Here is a 26169-nt window from a genome sequence, read left to right on the forward strand (position 1 = left end):
GTGTGTGAAGAGGCCCAGCAGTCACTGAAAAAGTTGGGCATGTCTTAATTTGGAGTCAGTGCTTGTACTGTGCCTTGCACATCATGGTGTGGAATGTGAGCCAAGAGCGTGCAGCATGTGCAGACAGCCCTAATGTGCAATGAAAAAGTGGTAAATGGTGTTACTTGCAAGTGCAGTGGTGAATGGGTGTTGGAAGTGGTAGAAATTGTGAAACAATAAAGACCAAGTAGTGTTTGTTAACAACGCTTTGTTTTTACTAAAACAAAATCTACATTCACATTTTGCACAATTATTGCTAAAGTTGTGTTCTTGTTTTCTTGTGTGTTGGCTTTAAGAGACAGGCACGCATACACAGAACACACCTACAAAGACAAAACACTTAATTGAAACACCGGGGCACATTGCCATTTCACATGTGGTTCTCGTTACATACGACCAAGACAGGTCAGCGAACATACATGATGCACTGACTTCATGCCACAAACAATGGGGAAGGCAGGAAGTGCACACAGTGGTAAGCGTGCCTTTTACCAACTATTATGTACATGTATCCACCACACTGCATTTAGAAAACTACCTAAGCACAAGCCACTTTTCGGTCAGCCCATGTTCGTTTTAAATGCACAAGCAGCAACCATAGCGACAGACTAAAACAGGGCCATGGCCACTCCAATTTTACAGTGGAAGGCTTGGTGTGCAATGGCATGCTTGACACGTGCTTCACATTCATTACCCACGTCACTTCCTTCCCGAAAACAAGCTCGAAACCCACCATTAATGGCTAAGCCTTCGAGGCAGTACCAGATGAGGGCCCCAAGTTTCACAGGACATCAGAAAAGACACCAGTGCCTGCACTGCAACCACAATTCTTGAACAGTGTTACATAATAGCTACACTTTTCTTGATAAATCGAAGAATACTTGCACAACAACAAAGGCCCACAGAGCACTTAACACAACTTTCGTACACCTGTGTGAATTGGGAATGTGACATCAACACCTTTGAACTTCCACCACTATGCCTACAACTTTGGTGTACAGCATCACTAGGGTTACACTGAGTAAATAGGGAAAGAGGATGACTTTTTGTACTAACAACTTGCTTTGTTTTGACCGTGTGTCTACTTTGTTGTGCTGTTCGTAGGGTATCCTCTTCCTCTCTCTATGCTGGACTGCGTGGCAAGCTCAAAGGAGCTACACATCCCATGCAAGAAATTTTTTTTTTTTTCCCTATTAAAGTAGAAGTAATTGTGGCGCATACAGTGACCAGTTTAAACACACTAGCATTATAATGTATGGCAAGGAAGGAAGTGTGCAACACTTTTGCACTAGGAAGTCCAGCATATAATTAGCTACTAGTTTACTAGCAAGCCTTGTGCCAGAATGAAATGCAACAAAAAAAAAAAGCAGGTGCGACAGGCTGTCTTCACTCTGGAATTAGACAAGCACTCAGAACTCTGGTGTTGGCATGCATTAATATGATTGCACTGCAGCTTTTCCTTTTACACAGAATTGACGGAAGTAATGTTACCAGCCTAAGCATTCAGAAGACGTAAATCTATGCTATCAAGTCTGCCCACAAGGTGTAGTTCTCTTCAGGGAGAGAAAACCTGTAAAGCTGTCCTGTTTAAGCAATGCCTGTGAGCCTCCTAATGGCCGTCTATTTGCAGCCAAGGGGCAACAAGGGTAAGCATGGAAGAAACATTTGTAGCATGGTCCCCCCAGGAATGTGATCCACCCCAACTGCCGGATGGCTCTGAGTATTCTCGGTTCTGGGAGATTGTCACAGGAGCATTTCGCTTCAACATAGTGTGCAGCACTTGGACGCAAGTTTCACATCTACTACTCCTGACTGGCTTTTACTGCGGCCTTTCCTAAATCCATTTTGGTTGATGTCCAACTGGGGCTTCAGTGGTCCAGCCCCTGCATTGTTGGAGGCACTATTTCGACTTCCATTGGGGACTAGCTTGGCAAGGCTGCTTCCAAGGCGTGACCGGCTACTTCGCATCTCCTCACGGCTTGACTTGCGTCCGAGGCAGCTTAGCCCTGCAGCAAGGCTGAAGCTGTTGGAGATTCGCGGAGCATCAGCTGGTGCAGCTTCTTCAACAAGAACTACATCTGCGCACTGGACAGCCGATGAAGATGCACCTTCATCGTTTTTGGGTACACCCGATTCCTCTACTGTCAAGTCTCCACATGAGACCGAGTTAGTGAGCCGTGGAGCAGGGTCTGGCAGAATGTCTAAGCTGTCTGTGCTGTCCGCTGAATAGCCTTCATCATGTGCATGCGGTGATGGTAGGACACTGCCTGAGGGACTTCCTTGCAGTGGTGTGTCGCCTTTGGCTGTGGGAGGATGACGACGCTTATCAGCTTCCTCATCATCGGAACTACTGCAGCTCGTGGTTCGGTTGCGGCCAGTCGCATGCACACGCAATTTTCCTACCCCCGAGCGCACACGCATGTCGCCTGCACCACCCAAGAGTTGGGGGGAGCTCTTGACTGCATGCAGGCGCCGGCCTGGAATGCAGCGCAGTCGCACAGTAGGTGATTGGCGCTGGGGGGCACCATCGGATGTTGGAGGCGATGATGCACTGGGAGCTGCGGGCAGGGAAAGGACGGGTCGCACAGCCCGTTCATCGGGCTCTGGTGGTTCACCTTCCTCACAAAAAACGGCACTCCGGATAGGCGGCGAGTGAGAAGGGGCAAGAGATGAGAGGTCATCCTCTTCTCGCACTATGCTGCACTTCCGTCCCAGGGGCAAATTGGATCTAGGCACAGCCAGGGAGGAATCGTCTTCAAGAGGGCCTGAGCACACACTAAGCAGTGAAGCAAGAGGGTGTCCTGCAGATGAGTCCAATGCAATGCTTGGCACGCCACCAGGAGAGGCTAGCACCTGGGCCACATTAGGCCGCTCTTGTGCAGGGGATGGGGCTGCAGAGGACACGCTGCAGAGAGAGAGTCGCAGTGAGCTTAAGCACTCCAATACCTGCAGTGCCTTGCTGTGGGAATGCAGTTTGTACCAACTGTATAATGCCCGACAGCAATAAACAGCATCTGGTTAGTATTGGTGCACACATGTTTTCAACTGAACAGACCCCTATAATGCAATTTTCTGAACTGTTGCATAAGAAATCAACCACAAGGATGTAGCTCACACATAAAATTCATACACATGGTGCGTGCAACCATGCACAGCCCAATGATTCTGAAAATTAAAAAATCGCTGTAAAACAAACAAACTGCAGGACACGGTGTGAACATCACAGGTGAGCACTGTGTAATACATCTCAATAGGTGCACAGATTCGAAGACAAATCCGCTACGGAATTAAAGTGCAGTTTTTTTTTTTCACACAGGCCAAGAGCGCAATTCTCTTTTCAAGACCCTAAAAACGTGAAGAACAAAGGCTTGTTTGGCAAATAAACTTTTATAGATTTGACTGGTCCGAGCCTCCGGCTCTGCTGCATGTGCATGTGCATGTGCATTATGCTGCTTTATTTCCCCCCACCGCCTCTCATGCTTTCACCCCACCTTTCCTCCTGATTGCACCACGTGTGGCGAGGGCAGATCCACACTTTTCCACTACCTTTGGGAATATCCTTCCCCAAAGGCAGTACCACCCATCCCCAATCCCACTCATTCTTCCTGGGAGGCTGCTTTACGGATCGCTCAGCCCGCCGGCCAGAAATGGCTGGTGGATCGGGCTCTACGTGAAGCACAAGCCCGTGGACTCATGGACCAGTAGGGGACCACCCTGGAAGATTTTTTTATGCGAAGCATACTTTGAGTCACGTTCGATTTTGAAGGATTATGTGCACATCAAGAGCGCTTGACACAGGCGTGTTTCCGATACTTCTACCTAACCTTTCGCCTTTCTGAGCAAGAACTCTCCAGCTGCAGAGCCTTAAAGGAGAAGATAGACATAGGCGCAGGGAAATATCAAGGATAATTAAGCCTGTCGCATAGATCGCTCTATTCGCACAGACAGTAATGCTACAGATGCTGCAGTATAGACAAGTGTCATGTTTGTAAACAAAGGTGGCGCTGCGGTCAGCAGCGACGCAGGGCATAGGCAAAAACGTAGCATGCCCACACCGCGCCAAGCGATGCTGCCTTCGAAACCATCTCGCGTACGCGAATATTTCAAAGTGTGCGCTTCGCTTGTGGTCAGAAACATTTCTGTTGGTGACCGGAGAGCAGTTCAGCACTTTTTCAACCTGTTCGCCAGATGGAATTATCTGGCGAAGCGCTGCATAGGCTTCCTTCTGCGCTCCTATATTTGACAGCAACGGCGCGGCTACGGTGGTCGACTTATTAAATGAAACCGAGAAAGCACGAGGTATACAGGTCTGCAGTCTCAACATATGGGGCGATACCGCATACCCGATCGCTAAGTGCAAGAAAGACGACGGGATGCATGACGCAAGGCAGCTTTTTCCCATGACGAACCTTTGGGATGCGCCTGCTCAGCCACTTCAGTGCGGAGAACGCCGAACACTACTGGACATTGAAGCCATGCAGTTACTTTGAATGAGTCATGCAAATGCGATCTTCTCTGGTAATGTCTGAAAAAATGCTTTTTTTATTCGCTTGGCTTTAAGAGAGGTGCACAGGAAAATGGATAGAAGTTTACCTGAAACTACAACGAAGTTACGTTCGTTCTGCAAGAGCTAAATATTGTCATTCTGCTTGCACGCCTTATTCTGCTTGATAACTGGCTTTTGGTGCGGTATTTGCTGAGTTCGCGAAGTTCTGATTGACCAGCAATTGTAAAATTCAGGTAATATAGGAAATAACACTGCATGATTTTACCGATATCTTAGCGCTGTTTAATCGTTTTCTAGGACAGGTGGTGAAAAAACATACATGTTGAAGCTCATGGAAGGGAAAATAGAGAGAAAACTACGCGTCGGATATTCCTACTACCGGACGTCGCGCTTAGTGGCCCGATGAATGCTGAAGGCGACTGGCAGCAGCTGTTTCCTTCTTTCTTTTTTGCGCGAAGAGATGCCCGGGACGTAGTCCGGGTGACTGCCACCTGAAAACGATCCCCTGCGTTCAATTTACGGTCACACCCACATGGAATGCCGCGTCCAAACTTCTTGTAATGAGAGCCTGACAGAATGCGAACAAAATGCAGACGTTGATTCTTGCACTGTTCGCCACGCGACTGAAGAGCAAACATGCGGATTAAGAGACGCAAACTATCATATTTCGATGCAGAAATACAATACTAACCACGCAGCCGATCCGTTGCCGAACTCTAAGTGCAAATCTAAATGCGATAAACTTGTGCCGCTGCCTTTCTTCAGCATTGCGGTTCAGCCACCCGCACCACAACTCGCCGGAATATTGCAAAATGCGTTCAAAAACGCTCAAGCGTGGCATATCCAAGGCACATGGTACCGGCTTTTGCCTACACAACGAAAGTCACTGCTGACTCCAGAGCCGCCGCATCTGCGTGACGTCACGGCCTGACGCTTGTCTATAGGCAAAAGAGCAATTACTGGGGCTAGTTGGTATTTCATTCTTACGGTTTTGGAAAGCGGTAACTGTGCACAGGAACAGACACTCAGTATAGCAGTATAGGCGAAGCTAAAACGAAGCCTTCGTCAAAGCAGACGAAGTTTGTCACCGACCTCCACAGACACATGTATCTAAATACTTCATGCCAAATGCATACCTGGGCTTTACTTGCTGCTGCTACGTGTTTTGAACGCTGAACACAACAACGATGAAAACGTTGAGAACGTTGAAAGGTTTGGCAGCCAAAGATAAATTATGCTGAATAAAACAAAGCAAGAATGAATGCATGCACGTGATAACACACGAACTGATAGTGTGTCTTCTGAATCTACTGCAAAAAAAAAAGGAAAAGGGAACCACTTTAGCGTAATAAATTGATGTAAATTGCAAGGCATGCCAACACGCAGGAGGAACAAAAAGGAGCCACCAAGAGCAATAACTTTTCGGACATCATGCGAAAGGATTTTAGCACCGTTTCCTTTAGAGCTATTGGGCTCATGGTTAAAGGCCGATTATACATCTTAGCGCAACACATGTGGCAGCACAGACAGATACACGGAACGAGTGCTCAGGAGCGAAGATACAGTGATTTACCCATCTGCCTTTTTGTACGGTCCCATGTTTTAAAGAACAGGAGGTAGTTTGCACCATGTGGAAGTATGCTCCTTCTGGAGATGGCCCCGGCGGAAGCTACGTATTCGTTGAAATATTGTGCACACCATTGTAAAAATGCCAAACTGCACCAAATACAGCCAGATGCAGGTTATAAAGAACTTATATACTTTCCCTCCCACTGTTTTGCTTAGCGATAGAGTCAATGAATAATGTAAGTGCATATATGCGAAGCAACGTATATATGCATCCTAAATGAAATCGCCTGTGATACCCTGATGCAGTTCTAAAAGCTTGGGTTTTATTCCTTACTAGTCTACGGCCATATCTGAATGTAAATTTATAGTCTAATTCCACAAGTCAAGTGCAAACGGAGGCGATGCAGCATCAATATATCTTCAGCTACAAAGAAAAAAGCAAGGAAAGGAATAGTTTTGTTTTCTTCCTAGTCTCGTTATCTTCTAGACCTAGTCCTAGTCTTCTTTTTTTCTTTCTACTGTAATTTATTTCGGCTTTGCTAAATCGCGAAGAGGTTAGATGTGTATATTTGTGTCGTTTCATGCCTTGCTGCTGTTGCCCTGTAGAGGGGGGCTGTGGGCCTTTGTCAAGCTGCCGTTTACGAGCAGCTTTTACCTACAACCTCCTTCGTCATACCGATGGAAATAAAGATTATTATTATTATTATTATTTCGTGGTGGTAGTTAATTCTGGCTGCTAAAATGCCACGGCAAAACGATGATGGTGCGCTGCCGCGCTTTGAAGCGCAGTCGACTGCAGCGCTGCTGCATCTTTCTACCACGGAAGACCCCTGACGGTCGCGCCACTAGAAACGTTCTAGTTCACTATAGCGCAGTCGTTTAAATAGCGCCGCATTGCTGACTGGCGAATGCAAGGCATTCAAAGCAGTGCGAGGGTCCCGCCGGTAGGAGGCGTCCCTATGCATACTGCATTTATTTCCTTGGCGCCCAGGTAGGTAACAGCAAATACAATATTCACTTTAGCTTTAGGCAGACACATTTCAGGCCACTGAACATGCACTGCAGGCTTCCTCATAGAAGCTTCTCAATGCAGCGCATTGCAGTTAAACCTCGACGTAACAAACATTAATGTAATGCAATATTTCAGTTTTCATAACTTTGCATCCATGGAACACCACGTTTTTTAAGCTTCAATATAATTAAGCAAATTTCGCCGCACTCTCAATCTTATCAAATTTCACTGCTGGCTGGAAATGAAACAGGAAAAACTGCGAGAGTGGTTGAGCAGAGCATGTGGCGAAGTGCGCATCAGAACGTTTATGTAAGCATGATGTCACGCCAATCCTCAGCAGTGTCGTAGGCTTGGCAGTGAGCAGTTCAAACCTACCCATCACCGCTCCTTTCTTTGGCGGGCGTGAGATGGCGCTACTGGTACCATCAAAGCAGACGACGAAGATTTCCAATTAATTCTCACCGAAGCAGGCAAGTAGCCACCCAAAATAAAGAACCACAAGATGCAGGCAGAGAATCTTGAAGCGTGTACACGAGGAAGTTGAACAAAATGAACGGCACAATGAAGCAAAAGCACGCAAAATGCGGCTACTTTCGTGCGGTCCATCCTGGCGATGGCCTGCAACGGGCAAGGCATGTCGCATACCATTTTGTGAGAGCTTTCACAGGCAGCGACTAGGTGCGGGAGTTTGAGAAATATTCATTAAAATAACTGCTTTCTGCACATTTCAGTTAAAAAAAAAAAAGTTGTTTTGGTCACTCTCAGAGCCACTGCTGTTACCTGGATCAGAAATCTCCGTAGCAGATTTTTTGTTCACTATCCCTAAGATGTGCGTAATGCCGTTGCTGCTGGCGAAGAAAGGGCAGAAGTAAGCGGATTCTTAGCATGCTAGGAGATGAATTTCAGTGTAACGGAATTTCAGCATTACGAAGTAAACTTCTGATTTGACAGACTTCGTAAAACCCGAGGTTTAAATTGAATTAGCACTCAACTGTAGCTGCCCTGGCTCTTGGCACACACCATATTGCACAATGTATAGCACATAAACTGAGTAGACGGCACATTAATTCAACGGAAATGCATATACACCACTATGAATGACAGAAGCACAATGAAAAAATTGGTAAACACAAGCACTTACTCAGCGCTTCTTTTTTTGTCCATTTTTTTTGTTGTGCTGCTGTCGTTCATTGTAGCCATGAACTAGCCCAAATCAACACTTTGCATCAGTTCACATACACACACTCATCACCACTCGCAGTTCCACCCGTAGCTTTGCATGCCAAGTTGTGTACAGCATAAGGGAAGCACATAAGATTCCCATACGGTGCTGGTCAGTATCAGTATACAGCCATGCCCCTGAATAGTAGGCATTTAGATGTTTAAAAACCAAACAGCATTATTTGGTTCACAATATTCAACTCATAATAAAAACACAGGGTCACTGACCAAGTCAAAGTTTAATGAAACATACTAGTATGTTTCATTAAACTTTGACCTGGTCAGTGACCCTATGTTTTTATTATGCCTCCACCTGACCAGACGATGTTTCGTCGAACTCTTGACTACAACTCAAGTTTTGCACATGAATATTCACACATGCCTTGGAATGTCAGTTTGTAAAAGGACAGATGTTATAACTAACATTAACCTGTGCCTACTTTGTTATACACAAACACAAACTGATTGAGAGCATGCAATTCCCATGATGCCAAAAATGTGCATATGTACTAAGTTCATTTTTGAGCACTGCACGTCAACAATAAGACCAAAATTTTGCTCATAGGCCTACATATGCCATACACATGAGCCTGTTGAAGTTCGCACTGAAGCAATGAATAATACGAATATTATGCCACGAATATTGTGCACTAGTTGCACAGCTGCTTAATAAGAATTCCCTGACTGAGACAGGCAGCAGGCAACTAGACCAGTTCTGTCACTTACCCTGGAGTAACTGCAACAGGAGAGAGGTCTGCCCTGGAAGTCCTGTTCAACTGCTGAGCCTTCTCCTGGCGCTGTGCACGAAGCTTGCGCTCGGCCAAGAGATAGTACGTAGCAGTCATGTAATTGTATTCATTGCGGTCTAATGCCCTGAAAAGGACAAGCCACACCTCAGAATCTCTTACACAGCCATGACATGAATATACCTGCACCATGGTCACTGAGTTTGCACAGGCAGATAAAACACTGTGAGCCCACTAGTAACCAAGGTCCTGTGCCACAGAAAACCCGGCGTCGGCGGTGTGAGTAAAAACCCGCAGCATGAGTGAAAATCCCCTTTGCTTGACGTGGCATAGTGGTGCCGGCATGTAGCGGCCATTCGAAAATCCCTGCGATCTGATGTACACCGCTGTCCCAACAGATGAAGTATTTATTATCTCAATGCAGAACCTGCAAAATGTGGTTACTGCCTGTGTCTGTTATTGCCATTGCGTCATACCCTTAAAGACAGAACTTCAGTGGCCCTCAATTTTTGTACTAGTTGTTATCAACTTGCCTGCCTTGCTGTGCAAGAGTGTGTGTAACTTTAATAACAGCTGTTACCCTTCTTCATAAACGATTAAAACACTAAAACAGAAGTACAAAACTGTATCAACTACTGGTATACCTACATATCACATTGAAGATATAGGTGCACAATTGATGGCAATGCATATAGACCTTATTCAGTATCAGATTTCACGGGCCACAAGAGGCTCCGCTGTGACAACCCTGTACCCTGTCAGCCACCAGACTGGTGCGAGGTTCGAAACTAAAAGCTCAAACTGAGGGCAGCTTGCGGCCCAAAAGATGCTGCAAAAAGGGATGGGGGGAGAGGGCAGAGCACCCCGCTTCTGTATTAGGTGTGCCAAATGCTTTAAGCTTAATGTATACACTACCCTGTTTTCAAGAAGACATGAATTGGAGAGCGCTGGCAACGTCCCCTCCGTCACGGAGGGGACGTTGAGGGTCATTACTGGTCATTGAGGGTCATTAATGGATTTGCCAAACAACAGGACTGTCTTGCTCTATAGTGTGGTGTTGCACTCAAGTGGGTCTGTAGGGTGCCTTGATGCATTGAGGCACCCTCTGGCTGTTGCTGGGTGGCCTCTGGCTTCGTTTGTTGGTGCTGTTGGCTGTTCTGCATTCGAACCATTTCTAGAACTGTTTTCGATTGTTTTGTGCATGAAGTGTACCAAATTTTATGCATTTAGAGCAAGCTGGAATGCCAAACCATTATTGACAACGCCACCATTTCACTTTCAGCTCCAGCCCCTTAGGAACTGTTCGATTATCTTGCACGTGCCTAGGACTTGAGGTATGAGGCAACTTTCAAAACGCAATATTTTTGATATAATTCATTTTTCCATCAAAATGCCCGCTTCTTACCATTGCAACACATTGGATGGTTATGCAGGATGCAAACACTGAAGTTTGGTTTAAATGATATCATATGTCATTTCAACAGTGGTAACAGAGGTATGCTTACAGTATGTTTTGAAGCACACTAGGATCAAACCTGGTTCGCACACACAGAAATCTTGCCTTACAGGTGACGAACAGCGTATCTAGAAATCTTCCGTTTGGTCTCTAGGTGTCACAAAAAACACCAGATAAAAAAAAGTGAGCTCCTACATGAGCAAAATCAAGGAAAAGCAAGACTAAGAAGCTGAGCTATAAATATGTTGGATTTGACCTGTCCTCGACATTATGGCATTTCTAGTTATTCCTAACCTTTTTCAGAACTCAATGTTTTTCCTTCTTACATGAGCAATCCTAACTTTATCCCGGTACAAGCGTTTTAATTGAAACTTTGTGTTTTGTGCACTTATTTCTTGTATATCTAGCAGTGTAATGATCCACAATATGAAATCTGAAAACTTGCTTTCTTACCTTAAAAGATGCCTAGACAAAAACCAGTTTTTGGTCATTCGACTATTACACAATGACAATTGATGATGTCATATTTACTTTGGTTCATTGCACAGCTCCTGCCTTTATGTGTATAAGAGCAAAACCAATTTCACTTGTTATGAACTAAAAGTTACAACTGCTGGCATCGGATGTATATTTGCGTGTATAACAGATGTATAATGGCACGCTGGTCATACCTGGATACAGCCTCTATTCGGTAGCCCATTTTAATTAACCGCTGCGGGACCTGCAGCGTCCGAATTATCTAGATTTCCAAATTATCAGGAGGACGAATTAACAAGCTGTTACTTTACCGTCATAGTTTTTCAGCGCAATGGCACACGGCCAAAGAAAAGAAGCAGGAAGAGAAGAAGGACGAACACAGCGCTGTGTTCGTCCCTCTTCTCTTCCTGCTTCTTTTCTTTGGCCGTGTGCCGTTGCGCTGAATAACTGAGTTTAAATCAAGATGTATACCAACTAGCCCAAGAACTAACTCTACTGAAGTACTGTACCCTGTTCTGACGTGCACTCAAATTTCACATTCGCAACGATTAAAAAAGCACAATTTGTACAGAAGCCTTAAGGTGCCATTCATATCTGCTTGCACGTTGCTCCTCGTCGCTCCCTTGACGTTTCTTCGCCATCATCATGGTGAGCGCACCTTAAAGCAACAGATGCGTAACAATGCAATTGTAAGGCTAGGTCCTGAAGGCAAATGGCAATCAACGTCGATAGCACAGGGCACCTTCCACGGCTTCCACAGTTGCGTGCGGTACGGCACAGTCCAGCCATGGTCCAGCCACAGTGGCGTGCGCCGTGGGAAGATAAAGTACCGTAATTCTACGATATGACTCTGCTACGCAGCCCATTTTCGCGCATTACACAGGTGAGAACAGGTACACCCTCCCACTTTTTTAACCTGAACGCACGAGCGTCGACTGCCCAGTGCAGTGGTGCCGAGGCGAAGCATAGCGGAAATAGGAAGAGGGAACGAGCATGCGCGCTGATCATGCCGCTGTAGCTAGCGTCGTCTGCTTGGCTGTTCTGCTGCGTGCGAAGCAACGCCTGCGAAGCAAGTTTTGTGGCAGAGTTCTGCGATTTTGTTTCGTGTTCTGTCTGCTGTGTGTTTGTGGCTCCGGGCTGATGGAAACGCGTAGCGTTCTAAGCATGACTCCAGGCCCTGGCTGCATTTGCCGGTAGCGCCTCGAGAGCGTTTGCTTTAACAAAATTAACGCGGCTCTAGCGTTTTCGCTAGAGCCGCGAACTGACTGAGCCTTCAGTCAGTTTTTTGTATGTAACCATTGCAACTGGTTTCTTGGGCATGCTAGGCTGTCCCCAAACGTATGCTCTTTTCAGAATCACCCACGCTATAGGCAGCGGTTAAAAACAAAATAGCTCTCAGCTTCTTAGGGCGCCGATGCTTAACAGCCGATGATGGGAAGGGGTTGCGTCGCACTAATCAGAATAGCCTAGCAGACGACCTTTAGTTCAGCAGCACGAATTGTGGGCGTGTCGCTGCCCTCGCTCACTTTCTCCTCTCCTTCTTCTTCCGGCGCCACAGCGCCAGGCAGTCGACGCTCGCGCATTCAGGTTAAAAAAGTGGGAGGGTGTACCTTGACTGCCGCCATCCCTTGCATTCGTCACTGCGCGCCCAGGCTGTAGTACTCGAGGTAAAACAAGCAATAAAAAAGCTTGCCGCACGCCATCTGTACTGAGTAACTGCATCCGGTTTCCATAGTGGAAATGAGATAGTTCATGTACCTTTTTTTTTTCTTCAGGCGAAGTTTCATCACCTGGTGGATAGAACACACTGGACTCAAACCGGTTGAGAGGCGCAAAAGTTGTGCTTTATCCGGTTTCTGGCATCTAGCATGGGTGTCCCCTATGCGGCAAACCCAACTGCAAACGATCCTGTAGTTCGGATTCTGGCGCGACGCACGTTCCAGAGGTTACCAAAAGTTGCCACTAATTGGAAGTTTTCACGCGCTACCTAGCATTTGGCATGAAAGGCGACCGCCACCACTGATCTCCACTTGGGGGCTGGATGGCGCATCGGGCACCCGAAAGTGAAGCCACTGGAAGTAAGCTACCTCGACACGGAAGTCAGCCTTTGGCACTGCACGAAATAGGACCTCGGCACTTTTTTCAGTTTTAGTTTTCGTTTTCCCTTGGCTTTTTGTCTTTTCATGTTCTCGTCTTTTTCTACGACAATGCCTACCTATTGCGCCATCAAATGCATGAGGAGACCAGCAAAGTCTTCGGTAAAGATGTTTAACAAATAGGGGTCCCTTGCACTGCAATGGGGTCACACTAGCAGACGATAGACCGTCACTACACACAGGACCAGTTTCACAGCTTCCCATCCCAGTGGTGGCCACAGTGGTGGTCATGAGAACAAACAGCGCTGTAGCCAAGTCTTGCTTCCGGTCGAGCAGTGTCATCTCCTATTGCCATAGCGAAACACACGAATGAGAGGTGGAGTAACCATGCTCACGGGGCGTTTTCTTTTCTAGTTCTTCATTTAGCTTACCTTTATTCAACATTGAAGCGTAGTGTTTAAACTAAGTATTTGCTCTGAGCTCTGGCTGTGAGCCTAATGTCTAATTTCATTGCTTACCATTGAGTATCAAAGACGTGTCCTTTAGGCTGTTTGAAACGGCAAAAATCTGCGGTGGTTGTAGTGAGTGCTTGAAAGAAATTTTTTTGCGAATTGCGTATATATAAGACGGAACTGCTGAGATCAACCACGAAACAATGGCACGGAGTTTCAAATTGAACCCTATAGCGCTAATTGCGGTTCCTGTATATCGCCTGGTAATGCGTGCTATGACCACCATGAAAATCTCAAAGATGCAGAGAGTTACAGTTCATGTAAGTGGAATGTGTGTATGAGTGACCTACCACCGTAGTAGCTTTAAAGCGTGCACTCACTGCATGCACGCGGTACGTATACAGCTCTTTGAGCAATTCTTACAAAACTGTACGTATAATGCTTCTACGCGGAACATGCAGCATATTAGCCTTATGCAAAGATATGAAATTTGTCACAAAAGCTCTCAGGGCAACGAGCCCATGGATAGAGTCTAATGGTGGCCGTACGCATATGTTGCCGAGATAACTTCGGTAATTTGTTTGCACAAACAAATGGGCAATAGCGGAATTCCTCTTCGACATTTACATTCCAAAAATCAGCTGGTGCCAGATAGAGTGTCCCGTAGAACGCAGCGCGCCCGACTGTAGTTTTTGCCTGCATACCCTGGAACCCATTCCCACTGGCTTCTTCTATGCAAACTTTGCAACCGTTTCGGTACAAGACAAAAGCTATTCTGATACCTTCTGTTCCTCTAAATGTGTGAAATTAACTGTAATAATATTTCTTCAACTCCGCATGTACAACTGTGTCGTAAATTCATGCTACATAATTTTGTTCTTTCCCATCTCGCCCAGGCATACGATGTCGATTTCAACACGCTCAAAAGTTGAAAGGGGGAAGCTCTTCCGGCTGCTTAAAATTAGAACAAGTAGGCGCCGTCGCTACCTCCCAGCTTAGTATGTTCTTCACACTGGTCTTGCTTTAATAATCTTCTTTTAATCAGCCAGTTACTTTGCTGCTAAGCGTTAATCCCAGAAATAGTTACCTCACGAGGTGAAACTGCTACGGCGACAATTAAACATACAGTTTTGCCTTCTCCGTGCCAGATCTGTGGTTTGTGACATGACTGGAGATAAGGGCAGTCATTGTGCACCAAGCATGGAAATGCGTCATTAGGCACCGATATTTTCTGGCACAAAATTAAATGCTTAAATATGAAGCTATAGACGCTGGCTTCCCGAGTGAAAGTGCAGTGGCTAGCACTATCGCAAAACCACGGTAGCAGTACAGCATTAGGAGGCACAGGTGTGCGCAAATGCAAAGGGAGCATGTTATTGCCTTCGAAATTCCTTTGCAAGTTGCCTAACGGCAGTTGCAAGCTATGGCATACGCATGATGGTAGTGGATGTTGGTGTGCTAGCTTTCTCATGAAGAAATGATTAATATTAGTGTCTTCATTTCCAATAGGGAAGGCATGATTGCACTTGGAATGGAATAACTTGCTCTGTTTACTTATGACTGCACCTATAGTGTGTACAATTTGCCAGTAAAATTATTCTAATTTGTTAATTTCAACACAATAGTGCTTTCGAGAGCAACTTGAAACATTTCTGGTAAATCAACAATGACCGAATATCTACTGCTTTCTCATCAATACTCGCTCTTTATGCCTCGACCAAGCCTCATGGACAGAGTAGAGGGGCTCAGCCGCTCTCAAAAGCCTTGTTACCACGCGCTGCACTGGCAAACAATGCACCTGAGCCAGCAAACCTCCAGCTCTGTGGCTGCAGTGCCTACTCTTAAACTGCATCTCCATGCACTTCTGCCATCCAGAGATTCGCAACGAAGAAAATGCGTCATGCAAATTCTCGCAAGCACCGGAAAGAAATGTGCAGTCGAAATCAATTTAGGGCATGAACACTCAGCATGAACACTCAGTTACGACTTGCCTGCATCGTTCCAGAGAACAGTGGCATTGCAAATAAAGCGCATATGTGCATAGGCCCTCCGTTCCCCGAGTAGCAGACGATGTGCTCAGCCAGAAGCAAGACTACCAGTAGGGCCAAGTTTTTTCATGTTTCCACGCTCTAAGCCCAAGTTATACCACCAATGGCGGATAGATTTAAGAAGGAATAGGTGGAAATTTTAACCAGGCAGCAGACTTCGCAGTGACCACTTGCGTAGTTTGCAGTTTGCATAATGCGCAGCTTGCATTTCCGTGAGCAGTACAGACTTCTATATGATAATTTTTTGGACATGGGGGGGCTACATGCACAGTGGCAGGAGCGGGCACAGCACATGCACAAAGCCTGGTTCAGCCCCAATACCCAGGACGGTACTTTTCAGAAAAAAAATTGGCTGTGGCTTAGCTAAGGTTAAGCCTGGATATCTTGAAGCGAAAAGCTCTCGCTGCTTTTCAGCCAACTCCCAAGCTACCACTTCTGGATCGGTGTTTCTGCGCCGTCCGACTGTTGCTTCTTCTTCTCCTTCCATGGCGAGTGTGTGCGCCTGTTCTATAGGCAAGCGCGCCTTACCCCTCCTTTCAAATGTGCACTTCGCACGGCTGCGGCGAAAGGTCAAACAGGTGGCGAGGATGGCCGCCTCTTCTATGGTCGCCGCCACCGCCGCTCACGCGTTCCCGCAACGCCTTGCGAAAGAACCTTCTCCTCTTCGGACGGCGGCAGCGACCACGCGGCAGCGATGAAGGGTAAAACGGAGGCGAGGAGGAGAAGCGGCAACGCACATGCGCAGTAGTGCACGGCGGCGGTGAAAGTTCAGACGACGGAGTCAGCGCGCAGCAGCAACAGCGGCTGTGGCAGCAGCGGCCACCTGCGCTCCGCGTGACGTCACTCGGTTTTGCACGTGCGCAGCTGTGGCAAATCTGTAGTGTGGCTCACACGAAGCACGGTGTTGACGAGCCTAGTGAAGCTTTTCACTTCAAAAAAAAAAGCAGCCGACTTAGACGCGACAATATACGCAGTTCAGCCTGACATTCTCAAAATGCTTACTATGCCAAATACCAAAAGGCTTAACTAGCATATTACTGTAATGGTAATGACACTGGGCTGTTCGCAGCTTGGTTTCGGTTCTGTATTCGATTGCAACGCACATTCCATTTTGAGGCGTTATAATCAAGTAAATGTGGTAATCCCGAAAATCTCTCACACATTATCACCATCTGTGAGTGACAAAATAAGAGCAATTTTGTCGCTCACTCATTACAAGTACAATGCCCTGTGAGCATTATCCAAAACACTGGCTGCAGCAAGCAGAAGATGCAGTTTCAGCTTACTCAAGAATGTCATCCTTGCTAGCAATGCAGCCATTGACCATTTTCTGTATTATGTGTGAATGGTCCTCTTCGGACAGATGTTCTCTGTGGATAAGGGGGAGGTGGTCGGCAGGCTGTGGAGCATCGCCAGCAGTAAGCCATGGGTCAGCAGCAATTTCCTCCAGGCTTGCACGTTTGTCCGGGTCACGGATAAGCATGCGAGCTATCATCCTGCAAATCGTTTGCATAATTATCACCACTATAGGAAGCAATGCAATGAATCACTCGAGAATGGCAGGACTAGGTACAGCTCAAAACCAGGGAGAAAAAAATGCAACAGTGGTCCTAGATGGCACACAGGAATTTAGTTTGTACAAAAATAGAGAAATGTGACCCACCAGGGGAACCTTCAATGTTAATATAAATCAGAGCAAACCATCTCCAACTACTCAAAAAATTTGCCCTCATATGAATCCCTGTCCCTGAGCCACACATGCATAACAAATTCATTTTACCCCTTTGATGTTCCCATGAACACCGATACATTTAGGAGAGTATATGTAGCCACCTTACTTGGTGCATTTTTCACTGCTAAGTTACTAAATTGTCTCACAAGACCATGAACGCACCACATGCGGGAAAGGAATGCGAGAATGCTCAACTGAACCTCTGAAGATGAATAATGCAGCACCTTGCAACCAGATGGCACAAGCATTCCCCATGCGTTTTGCCCATGTGCTGTAGATTATGGCTATGTGCTGTTATATATATGTTGCAATTCCAGCAAGGACCACTGGTTCCCAAAGAAGGCATATTGAAAACAAGCCCGTGAGTGGTGAATTTTGCACGATTCCTGTAGCACTTGCAATTGTTCATCGGCAGTAAAGAAACGTGCTCAGCAACTTCTCCACTGAACGTTATCAACATTCTAAGTTTTAAATTTTTGAGCTGCCATCCACTTCGAGAAGTTGATGGTCGTAACTACTCAACTGGTTAGAAAGCAAAATAAAAATTTCCTTGTACCAGGCAAAAGCCATGGCTGATTATTTGGTACGCCTCCATTATTCCGACAGCCTTTTACTAGGTTTTGTGCTGTAGCTTAAGATTGCTTGGTCTCATGAGCCTCACACATGGGAAGCAAGGGTTCGATCCCCAGTGCACTCAGGTACTACCAGTGATACAATGGGCACAAGCTTTCTCCTGGCCTGGCGCTCAGCTTAATTGGGGTGAAATGCTTGGAAAATAGGTTAGGTCTTTGGTCCCGACTTGTGTAGCTGTAAGACACCTTATGTCAGGGCGCTCTTTGGCCAAACATTCACTGGCTGAAACATGGTAACTAGCGCTATAAACAACACAAGGGACAGTGAAAAGATATCGACAGGACACACACTAGACATCAACTGAAATTTATTAGACACGTAGGTGAATGATGCACAATGCGCATCTGCGCATGCTCAAGTAACTCGGAAATTTTTTTTCTTATACATGATAGCAAGCAATCGCTGATACACAGGAAAAACAAAAACAAAATTCACAACACATTGAAGCGCGTGCTTTTTGCCAGGTAAGCTAATTCTTTTGTCGTGAGGGCTCTTGACGGGTTGCTCATGCACTTGTCTCCTGCTTTTTCAAATATCTCTCTTTCTAACTGCTTGCCGAGCCGCTTCAGCACTCCAGTACTGTGAAAAAGACATGTGCTAACTCCTCTTCTTTTTTTCCTTCTTTCTTTATTCTGCACTTGCGGCAATGGGCTGCCAATAACTGTCTGGTGCTTCCACAATCTTTCATTCAGGCACCGGCTTGTCTGGTCTATATAGCACTTGCCACAAGACAGTGGGATAACATACACCACTCCAATGTTGCAGTTCACAAACTGCGTGGCATATTATGTGTGTCTTCCAATAAAGAAACCAGTTGTCAGTAGCGCATCGTCCTGTCCACCTTTATCGTGTCCGTTTTATGTTGCACTTTCTTAATACCAAAACCATGCACCACCTAGCCTAGCAACAAGTTCTAATGAAGGCACTGGGATTACTGAAGCAGTGCAGAGTGCAATTTTTCTGCTACTGTCCTGGGTTGCAGCCATTCAGCTGAGCACCTCACACAACACCCTCAAGGGGCAAACTAAAGCACAACATGTGGTTTTTCACCACTGCCACATTAACTTCTGCCAAACTGTGTCATTTTGAAAACTGCAGGACACAGCACCTCAAACATCGTACCAGCCCCCGACTATATTCTGTTTAATACGTAATACATACATTGAGCAAGCCACATCCTCGCCCAAAAAGTAGTTCACCATGCAACCAAAGTGAACACAGGCATAGTTCGTTGCGGCAAACCTCAAGTATCATAACTGGCAACCTCCTGCACTTCGTGTTACCTCTTGCCACATTTATGTCCTGTGACTCATCCGAGCTTTGAGAAGTAAGAATCATGTGTGGCAGTACGAAACGCGGCTGGTAGGGCGAATCACTCTTACTGCATCTGTGCCTAAAAAGTAGTTACCCTCTGTGAAAATTATAGCCACAGGGCCCAAACACTGAGTGCCTCACAACTTCGACCATGATTTGCAGTGATATCAGCCCACCGCAGTGGCTCAGTGGTTATGGTGCTTGGCTGCTGACCCAAAAGATGCAGGATTCCGGCCACGGTGGTCCAATTTCGATGGAGGCGAAATGCTAGAGGCAAGTGTACCGTGCGATGTCAGTGCACGTTAAAGATCCCTAAGTGGTCGAAATTTTCGGAGCCCTTCACTATGGCATCCCTCATAGCCTGAGTTGCTTTGGAACGTTAAACCCTCATAAACTTTAGAAGAACGTCAATTTGGGCTAGATGGTGCATTATTTGAGACAGAAAAGGAAAATAGCGCTGCAAAAAGACGTACACAAGAAAGACTGACACAGGACTTGCACTTTAGCGCAAGTCCTGTGTCAGTCTTTCTTTGTACGTCTTTTTGCAGTGCTATTTTCCTTTTCTGCCTCATAAACTTATAAACCTATTTCATTTTACACCGCTCTTTGCTCTCCTCCAAGCACTCACCGAGGCTTCGAGAAGAACAAATGATATGGACGCGCCACTTCCACAGCCTCTGCAGCGTTGCCTGCTACGTATGAGATCACAACGGAAACATCTGCCCTTACTACCATCCAAAAGATGGATTCTGCATGCTAAAGAACCAAAGCATGTTACCTCGGGACCTTATTCCAAGGCCACACAGAGATGCTACCTTCTTAACACCAATGCTACAAGTGCACTTGTAGAGCAACATTGTTGCCCAAAAAAAATAAGGTTGCCAGGACTTGGTACATAAACCTCAGATATGCGAGTAGTTGTCAACAGCACTACATTTCAAGGGTTCTTCAGCTAACTTTTGATTAAGAACATATATCCTTTTTGCATGCTGTGTGCACATATATTGCGTCCAAACAAAAAGGAGCTCCTGGCAAACGACATAAAATAAAGTGAGTGTTCAAGATAAGCATTCGAAATATTTCGTCACAGAAACTGCACTAAAAAATTCGGCAAAATTATTCAAAACACAGGAGAAGTACATGATGGCATTTAAGAAAAAAGAGGACGCAAATGCTTGCGAGATGTGAACAGCTTCTGAAAGCCACTTCAATTCCTAGAATCTATAAGAGCTTTTAATTTGTGTTTAGGTGTATCTGGCTGTAATGCCTAATCTTAAGCTAAAGCCATCAAGAATAAGCTTTACCACATTCTTCTATCGTGAGAAACTACACTGCTTCAATATCAGTATGGTCTTGCATTGTGGCACTTGTGGAAACTTCTGACACAATACCGGTAAGACGGCACAGAAGACTGATTCGCAAACTGTCAACTAAAAGTTTATTCTGGAGTACATTCTTATATAGGCATTCTCAAGGCATGTATTCCAGAATAAATTTTCAGTTGACAGTTTGCTCATCTTTGTTGAGTCACCTTACCATTATGGTGTTGAAGTTTCCAAAACCGCAACAATGCAAGACCATAGTAATAACCAACTAGCTGAGTTTAAAACACCAATTAATGGATATCAATGCCTTGTCGGGGCAGCACAAATTACTGTGCTTTTTTACATAACATGAAAGGAGTACAGACATCAAATTATAGTTGTGTTTTCTCTCTTTAGAATGATGCACAGCACCATAGACAGCTGCGTGGTTTGCGCCACCAAGTGGTGAGTAATTTATAATTTAATTTATTTCCATCATAGTGTTTCGGTTTCAACAGCCAAACAACGGCTGTAATGTGCAAGATGCGCGCAGGTCACATTAGGCGTATAAAAACTATGATATGGTCGCTGCTTTCTTTGTTTTAATTCACATCAACTCTTACACAAGCCTGCTCAAGAGTTGGAATAACAAAAAATGAATAAGCAGCGATTATATCACAGTTTTTGCATGCCTCATGTGACCTGAAGGTGTCTTGTACGGCACAGCCGCTGTTCGGCTTTGAACAGCTCTGTGACGTCAAAGTAGCATTTAGGTCATGTGAGGTAAGCAAAAACTAATATAATCGCTGCTTCTTCATTCGTTGTCATTCCAGCTATTGAGGCAGGCTGGCTTTAGCGTTGTAATGAAACAAAACGACGAAGCAGCTACTATACCATGGTTTTTTCATGCCTCGCGTGACCTATACGCAACTTTGATGTCAGATCCACTGGTCAGCAGAACTGAAACAGCATCAGAGAGAGATTTGATAAGAAATTATTCAGTGGTCATAGGCAAATACCACATGGTAACCCATGTATACTAATGCCTTACGCATCTTTAAAAAGAAGAAAGCATGCATCTGAAAATTAGGTGTCTATACTTCTTTAACCACAATAATTGGCAGTAAAAGAAATGCTACTATTTGATGCCCAAGAATGACGTATCACTACAATGACAAGTTCAGAAGGTTCAACAGTTTAATTCAGACTCTTCTACGTCAAAATAAAATACCCTTCTGCTGCTTCTGGCAAACTTGACGGAGACAATGCTTGCAGTCATGGAAAGAGTGTGCTGTGGCTGCTGCAGCCACAACTATTTGTGTAGGGACAAGGGTAAATCCTCAACACCAAAATACAAGAAATGCCAACACAAACAAACGTAAGCAAATGACACGGACAAGCACTTAGTGTTTCCTTCTATAACATGTACCAACTAGTCAAGCAAAAAGTTTTAGAAAAACAGTTACAATGCCCTAATGCTAGTGTTTCATATAATAAGGCACTGCATATTAGGGATACTCATTTTGGCTAAGTAGTAGACAGTGAGCCTGCATTGAAATGCATGCATACAATAATTTCACAGTTGGAGCAATCCTTTAAAACTAGGAGCTTTTTTGTTTTAGGTTCTGCATTAGAATCATTTCAAAAGTCAAGAGGATTTTGTGGCTGGCCGTAGTGTGCATATTCTGAACTTTCTAAGAAATTCTGTCTTTCACTCAAATGTTTAGATGCACACACACACAAAAAGAAAAACTACAGCATATCCAGGACCTTTCAGTACTACATAGCAAAACTGCTTGATAAGAGGTGTTATATTGACCATAGTTTTTACAGTAAAATTTTTTTCTTTTTCCCAGAGACAATGCATGCCTTGTGGATTGATACACTCTGCCTGAATTTGGATGTGCAATAACTTCACTTCAAATAAGCACATAAATGCGCATGGATACCACATAGAGCTGTGCAGTGTAGACACCAGGCAAGCTGTCCAGATGCCGCATGCCCTTATACAGATCACCCGTGACACTAATCCAACATGGATTTGCCGTTTTGAATCGTCTTAAGTAGTCCACCATTCGTTAACAAAATTTTCCCAGAAGGGTTTGTTCCTCTGGGGAAGTACTTCTGTTGCACTTCATCAAGCTACAATTGGAAATTACTGACTCTAATGGTGCAAATGTGCTTTCTAAAAGATAAATGCTTTGGAATTCTCAAATCAGATGAAAAACTAAGACTTCTAGTGGTAGACGTGCAATGGAGCATGATAAATATAAAACAGGTGTCTCTTCAAACAGTCACTAACACTAGTCTGCTTTATTCAAGTTGAAACAGGGACAAATGGGTAATTAAAGCACTTCTGTTATACTTGATATGCCTAAAATTTTTTTCCGTGTTTCAAATAACCAGTGGCTAGTTATTGCACGGGGGATTAACATTGATGACATGGAGGAAGCACTAAGATATTCACAGAGCCGTACAATTTATTGGATTAAGGATCTACTGTAACATATCAAAAGCATTTTATACCTCAACAAAAATCAGGACAATATGTAATGTTAGCAAATGTCTGCCCTGCAAGTTTCACTCAATGGCAGCTAGATCAGCAAAGCAAGACTAGATGAGCTTAATGACATGCATACGGCCTCCGAAGTTCCAAAAGCAATTCAAACATTACCAGGTTGGACCCATGATTATGTACATGCTCATGAATATGTACGGTCACTCATAACTGTCTCAATGCAATAAAAAAACCTAAGGGTGAAGACAAACATTTGTGCAGTTTCCTTGTAGGATGCGAGGTCACATCCTTCAAAGAAACTACTCAGGTGCCAACGCCCCTAACAAAAAACTGCTGGGCACAGCAGCACTTTCCAAATCTTGGTTTCACTACAGCAAATAAGCAGGACCTACTAAGGCCCTACATTACCAAGACGCTATTCAGACAAAGCTTGAGTGAAAAGCAGCAAATGTGTGCAAATAATGGCATTTGCAATGCCTTTCTCAAAGAGCTGTGCCCGTCCTTGAAAGAGCTGCACTTATCCAAGATGGGCACACCTGTTTGCACAGTTGATACATCATAGTTGAAGAAGGAGCCTCAAACAGCAAACAGTCCCTTTGAACACACGAGGACGAGAAGCAGTTCTCAGATTATTGTGGTAATGCAAGTTGATGCGTATAGTCTTTAGAAGGTAAAAAAGCACAATTCCAAACAAGGACAAGGTAGAAGACAAGACAGAGGCGCCATGCTGTCTTTTACTTTGTTCTTTTGCGCACTAATTTTTGATGACACTAGACCCAACAAATGTAAGCGAAAGAAACCCTTGCCTTTTGCAGTCCTCGGAGACATAGGGGGGAATAGTGTACTTGCAGTCCATTATCATGGTGAGTGTCTCGCTGTCATTGGCCTCTTGAAATGGGGCATGGCCACAAACCAGCATGTACAGGATCACCCCCAGGCTCCAAACATCTGTCAATAAGAAGAAATATGTGCACAATGCTACGAACATTACCTTGAATTAAAATTAACTAGGAATCACGTTCTAGCTGCATACTAAGTAGTAGCGGAGGGCACTGCCCAAGTGCTAAATCGGGCATGCATGCACATCCTTTGGCAGACCGAAACAAAACTTCTAATGTTCGCATTTATACAGCCTCCGCGGGTCACAGCAAACGCGCTGCTGTTCTTATGCGCTCCTTAGGGGCACACTGCTCAAAGCCACCTTGCCTGCGGTCCAACAAGGGAACGTGCAGCCTGAGTTCGCATCAGCAGTAACTAAGTGTTGTTTGGTAGCTTGGTAAAGAGGCTAGTAAAGCGGGTACAGCTCACTGAAACAAGTTCTGAAAAAAATCAGCGACTGAATGTGCGAAGTGAGTAAAAGCCTACATTCAGTGGTGGTATGTGTATGCATCACCTAAATGGATTTTAAGGCAACATTTACGCGACAAGTCTTCTGCAGCAAGCGAAGGCGAAGTGTGTGCGGTTCCCTGCAACACTGAGAAAAAATTGAACCAAGCCGCTGATTCCACTGAAACCGATCACAGAAGTGCGGCCGTGCTCACCGACTTTGGGCGCGTCGTACGAATCGCCCAGAAGGATTTCGGGTGCCGAGTAGGCCAGAGAACCGCAAGAAGTCTCCAGTTTCTGGCCTGGGCAAAACTTGTTGCTGAAACCGAAATCCGTCAGCTTGACCATCTCCAGTTTTTCAAAGAAGACCACGTTCTCCGGCTTAAGGTCGCGATGCACAACGTGCAACTTGTGGCAGTACCAGATTGCATGCACGATCTGCCGAAAGTACTTTCGGGCCGCCTGCTCGCTGACGCCCCGGTCGTGCTTCATGATGTAATCGTACATGTCTCCCCCATCGCCGTACTCGAGCACAAGGTAGAGTTTAGTCTGTGTGTCGATGACTTCGTACAGCCGAACAACATTTGGGTGCTGCACCAGCTTCATGCAGCGGACCTCTTGGAACAAGTGGGCTCTGGAAACGTCGTCTAGCTTGGTCTTGTCGATCACCTTCACGGCCACTTGCTCACCCGTGAAGACGTGCCGAGCAAGCTTCACCACCGCAAAATGGCCCCGGCCGAGTGTGTCGCCGAGATCGTAGAGGCCCGCGATCTTCGGGTCGTACTGCTGCTGATGTTTAGGCCTGTTCATTCTTTGGCCCGCTGCCGCTCCCACCGGGAGCCCCGCTGTGACGCAGATTAAACGTGTCGTCCACAGGCGAAGACGTCTTCTTCGAGAGAAATAAAAAAAAAGTAAAGTGGTTACTGGACCGACCAAGTCAACAGACGTAGCGGCGCCTACTGCGCAGACATTTGCGCACGCCGCGGTTTTACTTTTTATAGTTTGCTTCGCCCTTTTTCCCTTTTCCCTTCTGCGGCGATTTCGGCGTTTGCGCGTTGCTGCCGGTGTATAATTACTGAGCATTACTTTCTGACTGCTAGTGCATAAAGGCAGGATGAAATAACTCATTGGAATTAACGGCATATGGAGTGAAACTGAACCGTGTTTTATTATCCCATCTACATATATGTGCGATAGGCAGATCCGCCAAAAACAGACTTATTGAGGTGCGACCTATTCACCTAACAGCTACCCGTGAATTTTCGCACTGACTGCGACGCACATGACACACATTCCTTCCGCCTCATTGTGAAGAAGGCATAAAAAGGTGTCCTGGAAGCCCTTAGCGCCAATGCTTGGATTAGACAATCTAAAAACACGGACGTTCTTTCTCTTTTGCATTTCGCTTCTATCAAAATGTGGCCACTACGGCGGGGACCTGCGGACTCATGCCGAGCAGCCCGCTCAGCAAGCCAGCGCAGCGATTACGCTACCTCGGGCAGCAAAATGCACTGTCACATCTGTTTAGGATTGCGGCGCAGAAACAGTTGTCCGCTTAACCCGCCTTTTCATTGGTTCGTTTGTTGCGCACCGTTCAGCTAGCGCTTCCCAGATGAGATTCCTTATCGTCTTTTGAATCCGCCCTCACTTCTCCGCTTCGATGTAAACGGTACCGTTTGCAACCAAATTACAAGTTTCTCGCCGCGTGTGCGTCTCGCA

At 45.5% G+C, this 26169-nt stretch overlaps 1 protein-coding gene and 1 pseudogene across 2 annotated transcripts in view; one reads left to right on the forward strand and one right to left on the reverse strand.

The window, feature by feature from the left end:
* LOC149351056 (regulator of microtubule dynamics protein 1-like) overlaps nucleotides 1-243 on the forward strand; it is a 48927-nt pseudogene extending 48684 nt beyond the window's left edge. Inside the window, exon 8 of the transcript XR_016290496.1 lies at nucleotides 1-243. The product of XR_016290496.1 is annotated as a regulator of microtubule dynamics protein 1-like (transcript).
* Nucleotides 228-26167, reverse strand: Snrk (SNF related kinase). Its single transcript, XM_089580241.1, has 5 exons — nucleotides 24666-26167; nucleotides 23931-24072; nucleotides 16910-17119; nucleotides 9075-9221; nucleotides 228-2944 (listed from the first exon to the last, which is right to left on the reverse strand). Exons 1-5 carry the CDS (start codon nucleotides 25591-25593, stop codon nucleotides 1801-1803), a joined length of 2571 nt encoding a protein of 856 aa, XP_089436367.1. The 5' UTR covers nucleotides 25594-26167; the 3' UTR covers nucleotides 228-1800.
* Between the last annotated feature and the right edge of the window lie 2 nt (nucleotides 26168-26169).

This window comes from Amblyomma mixtum, chromosome 3 (assembly GCF_055824585.1).
Source record: "Amblyomma mixtum isolate Tamu chromosome 3, ASM5582458v1, whole genome shotgun sequence".
NCBI classification, from domain to species: domain Eukaryota; kingdom Metazoa; phylum Arthropoda; class Arachnida; order Ixodida; family Ixodidae; genus Amblyomma; species Amblyomma mixtum.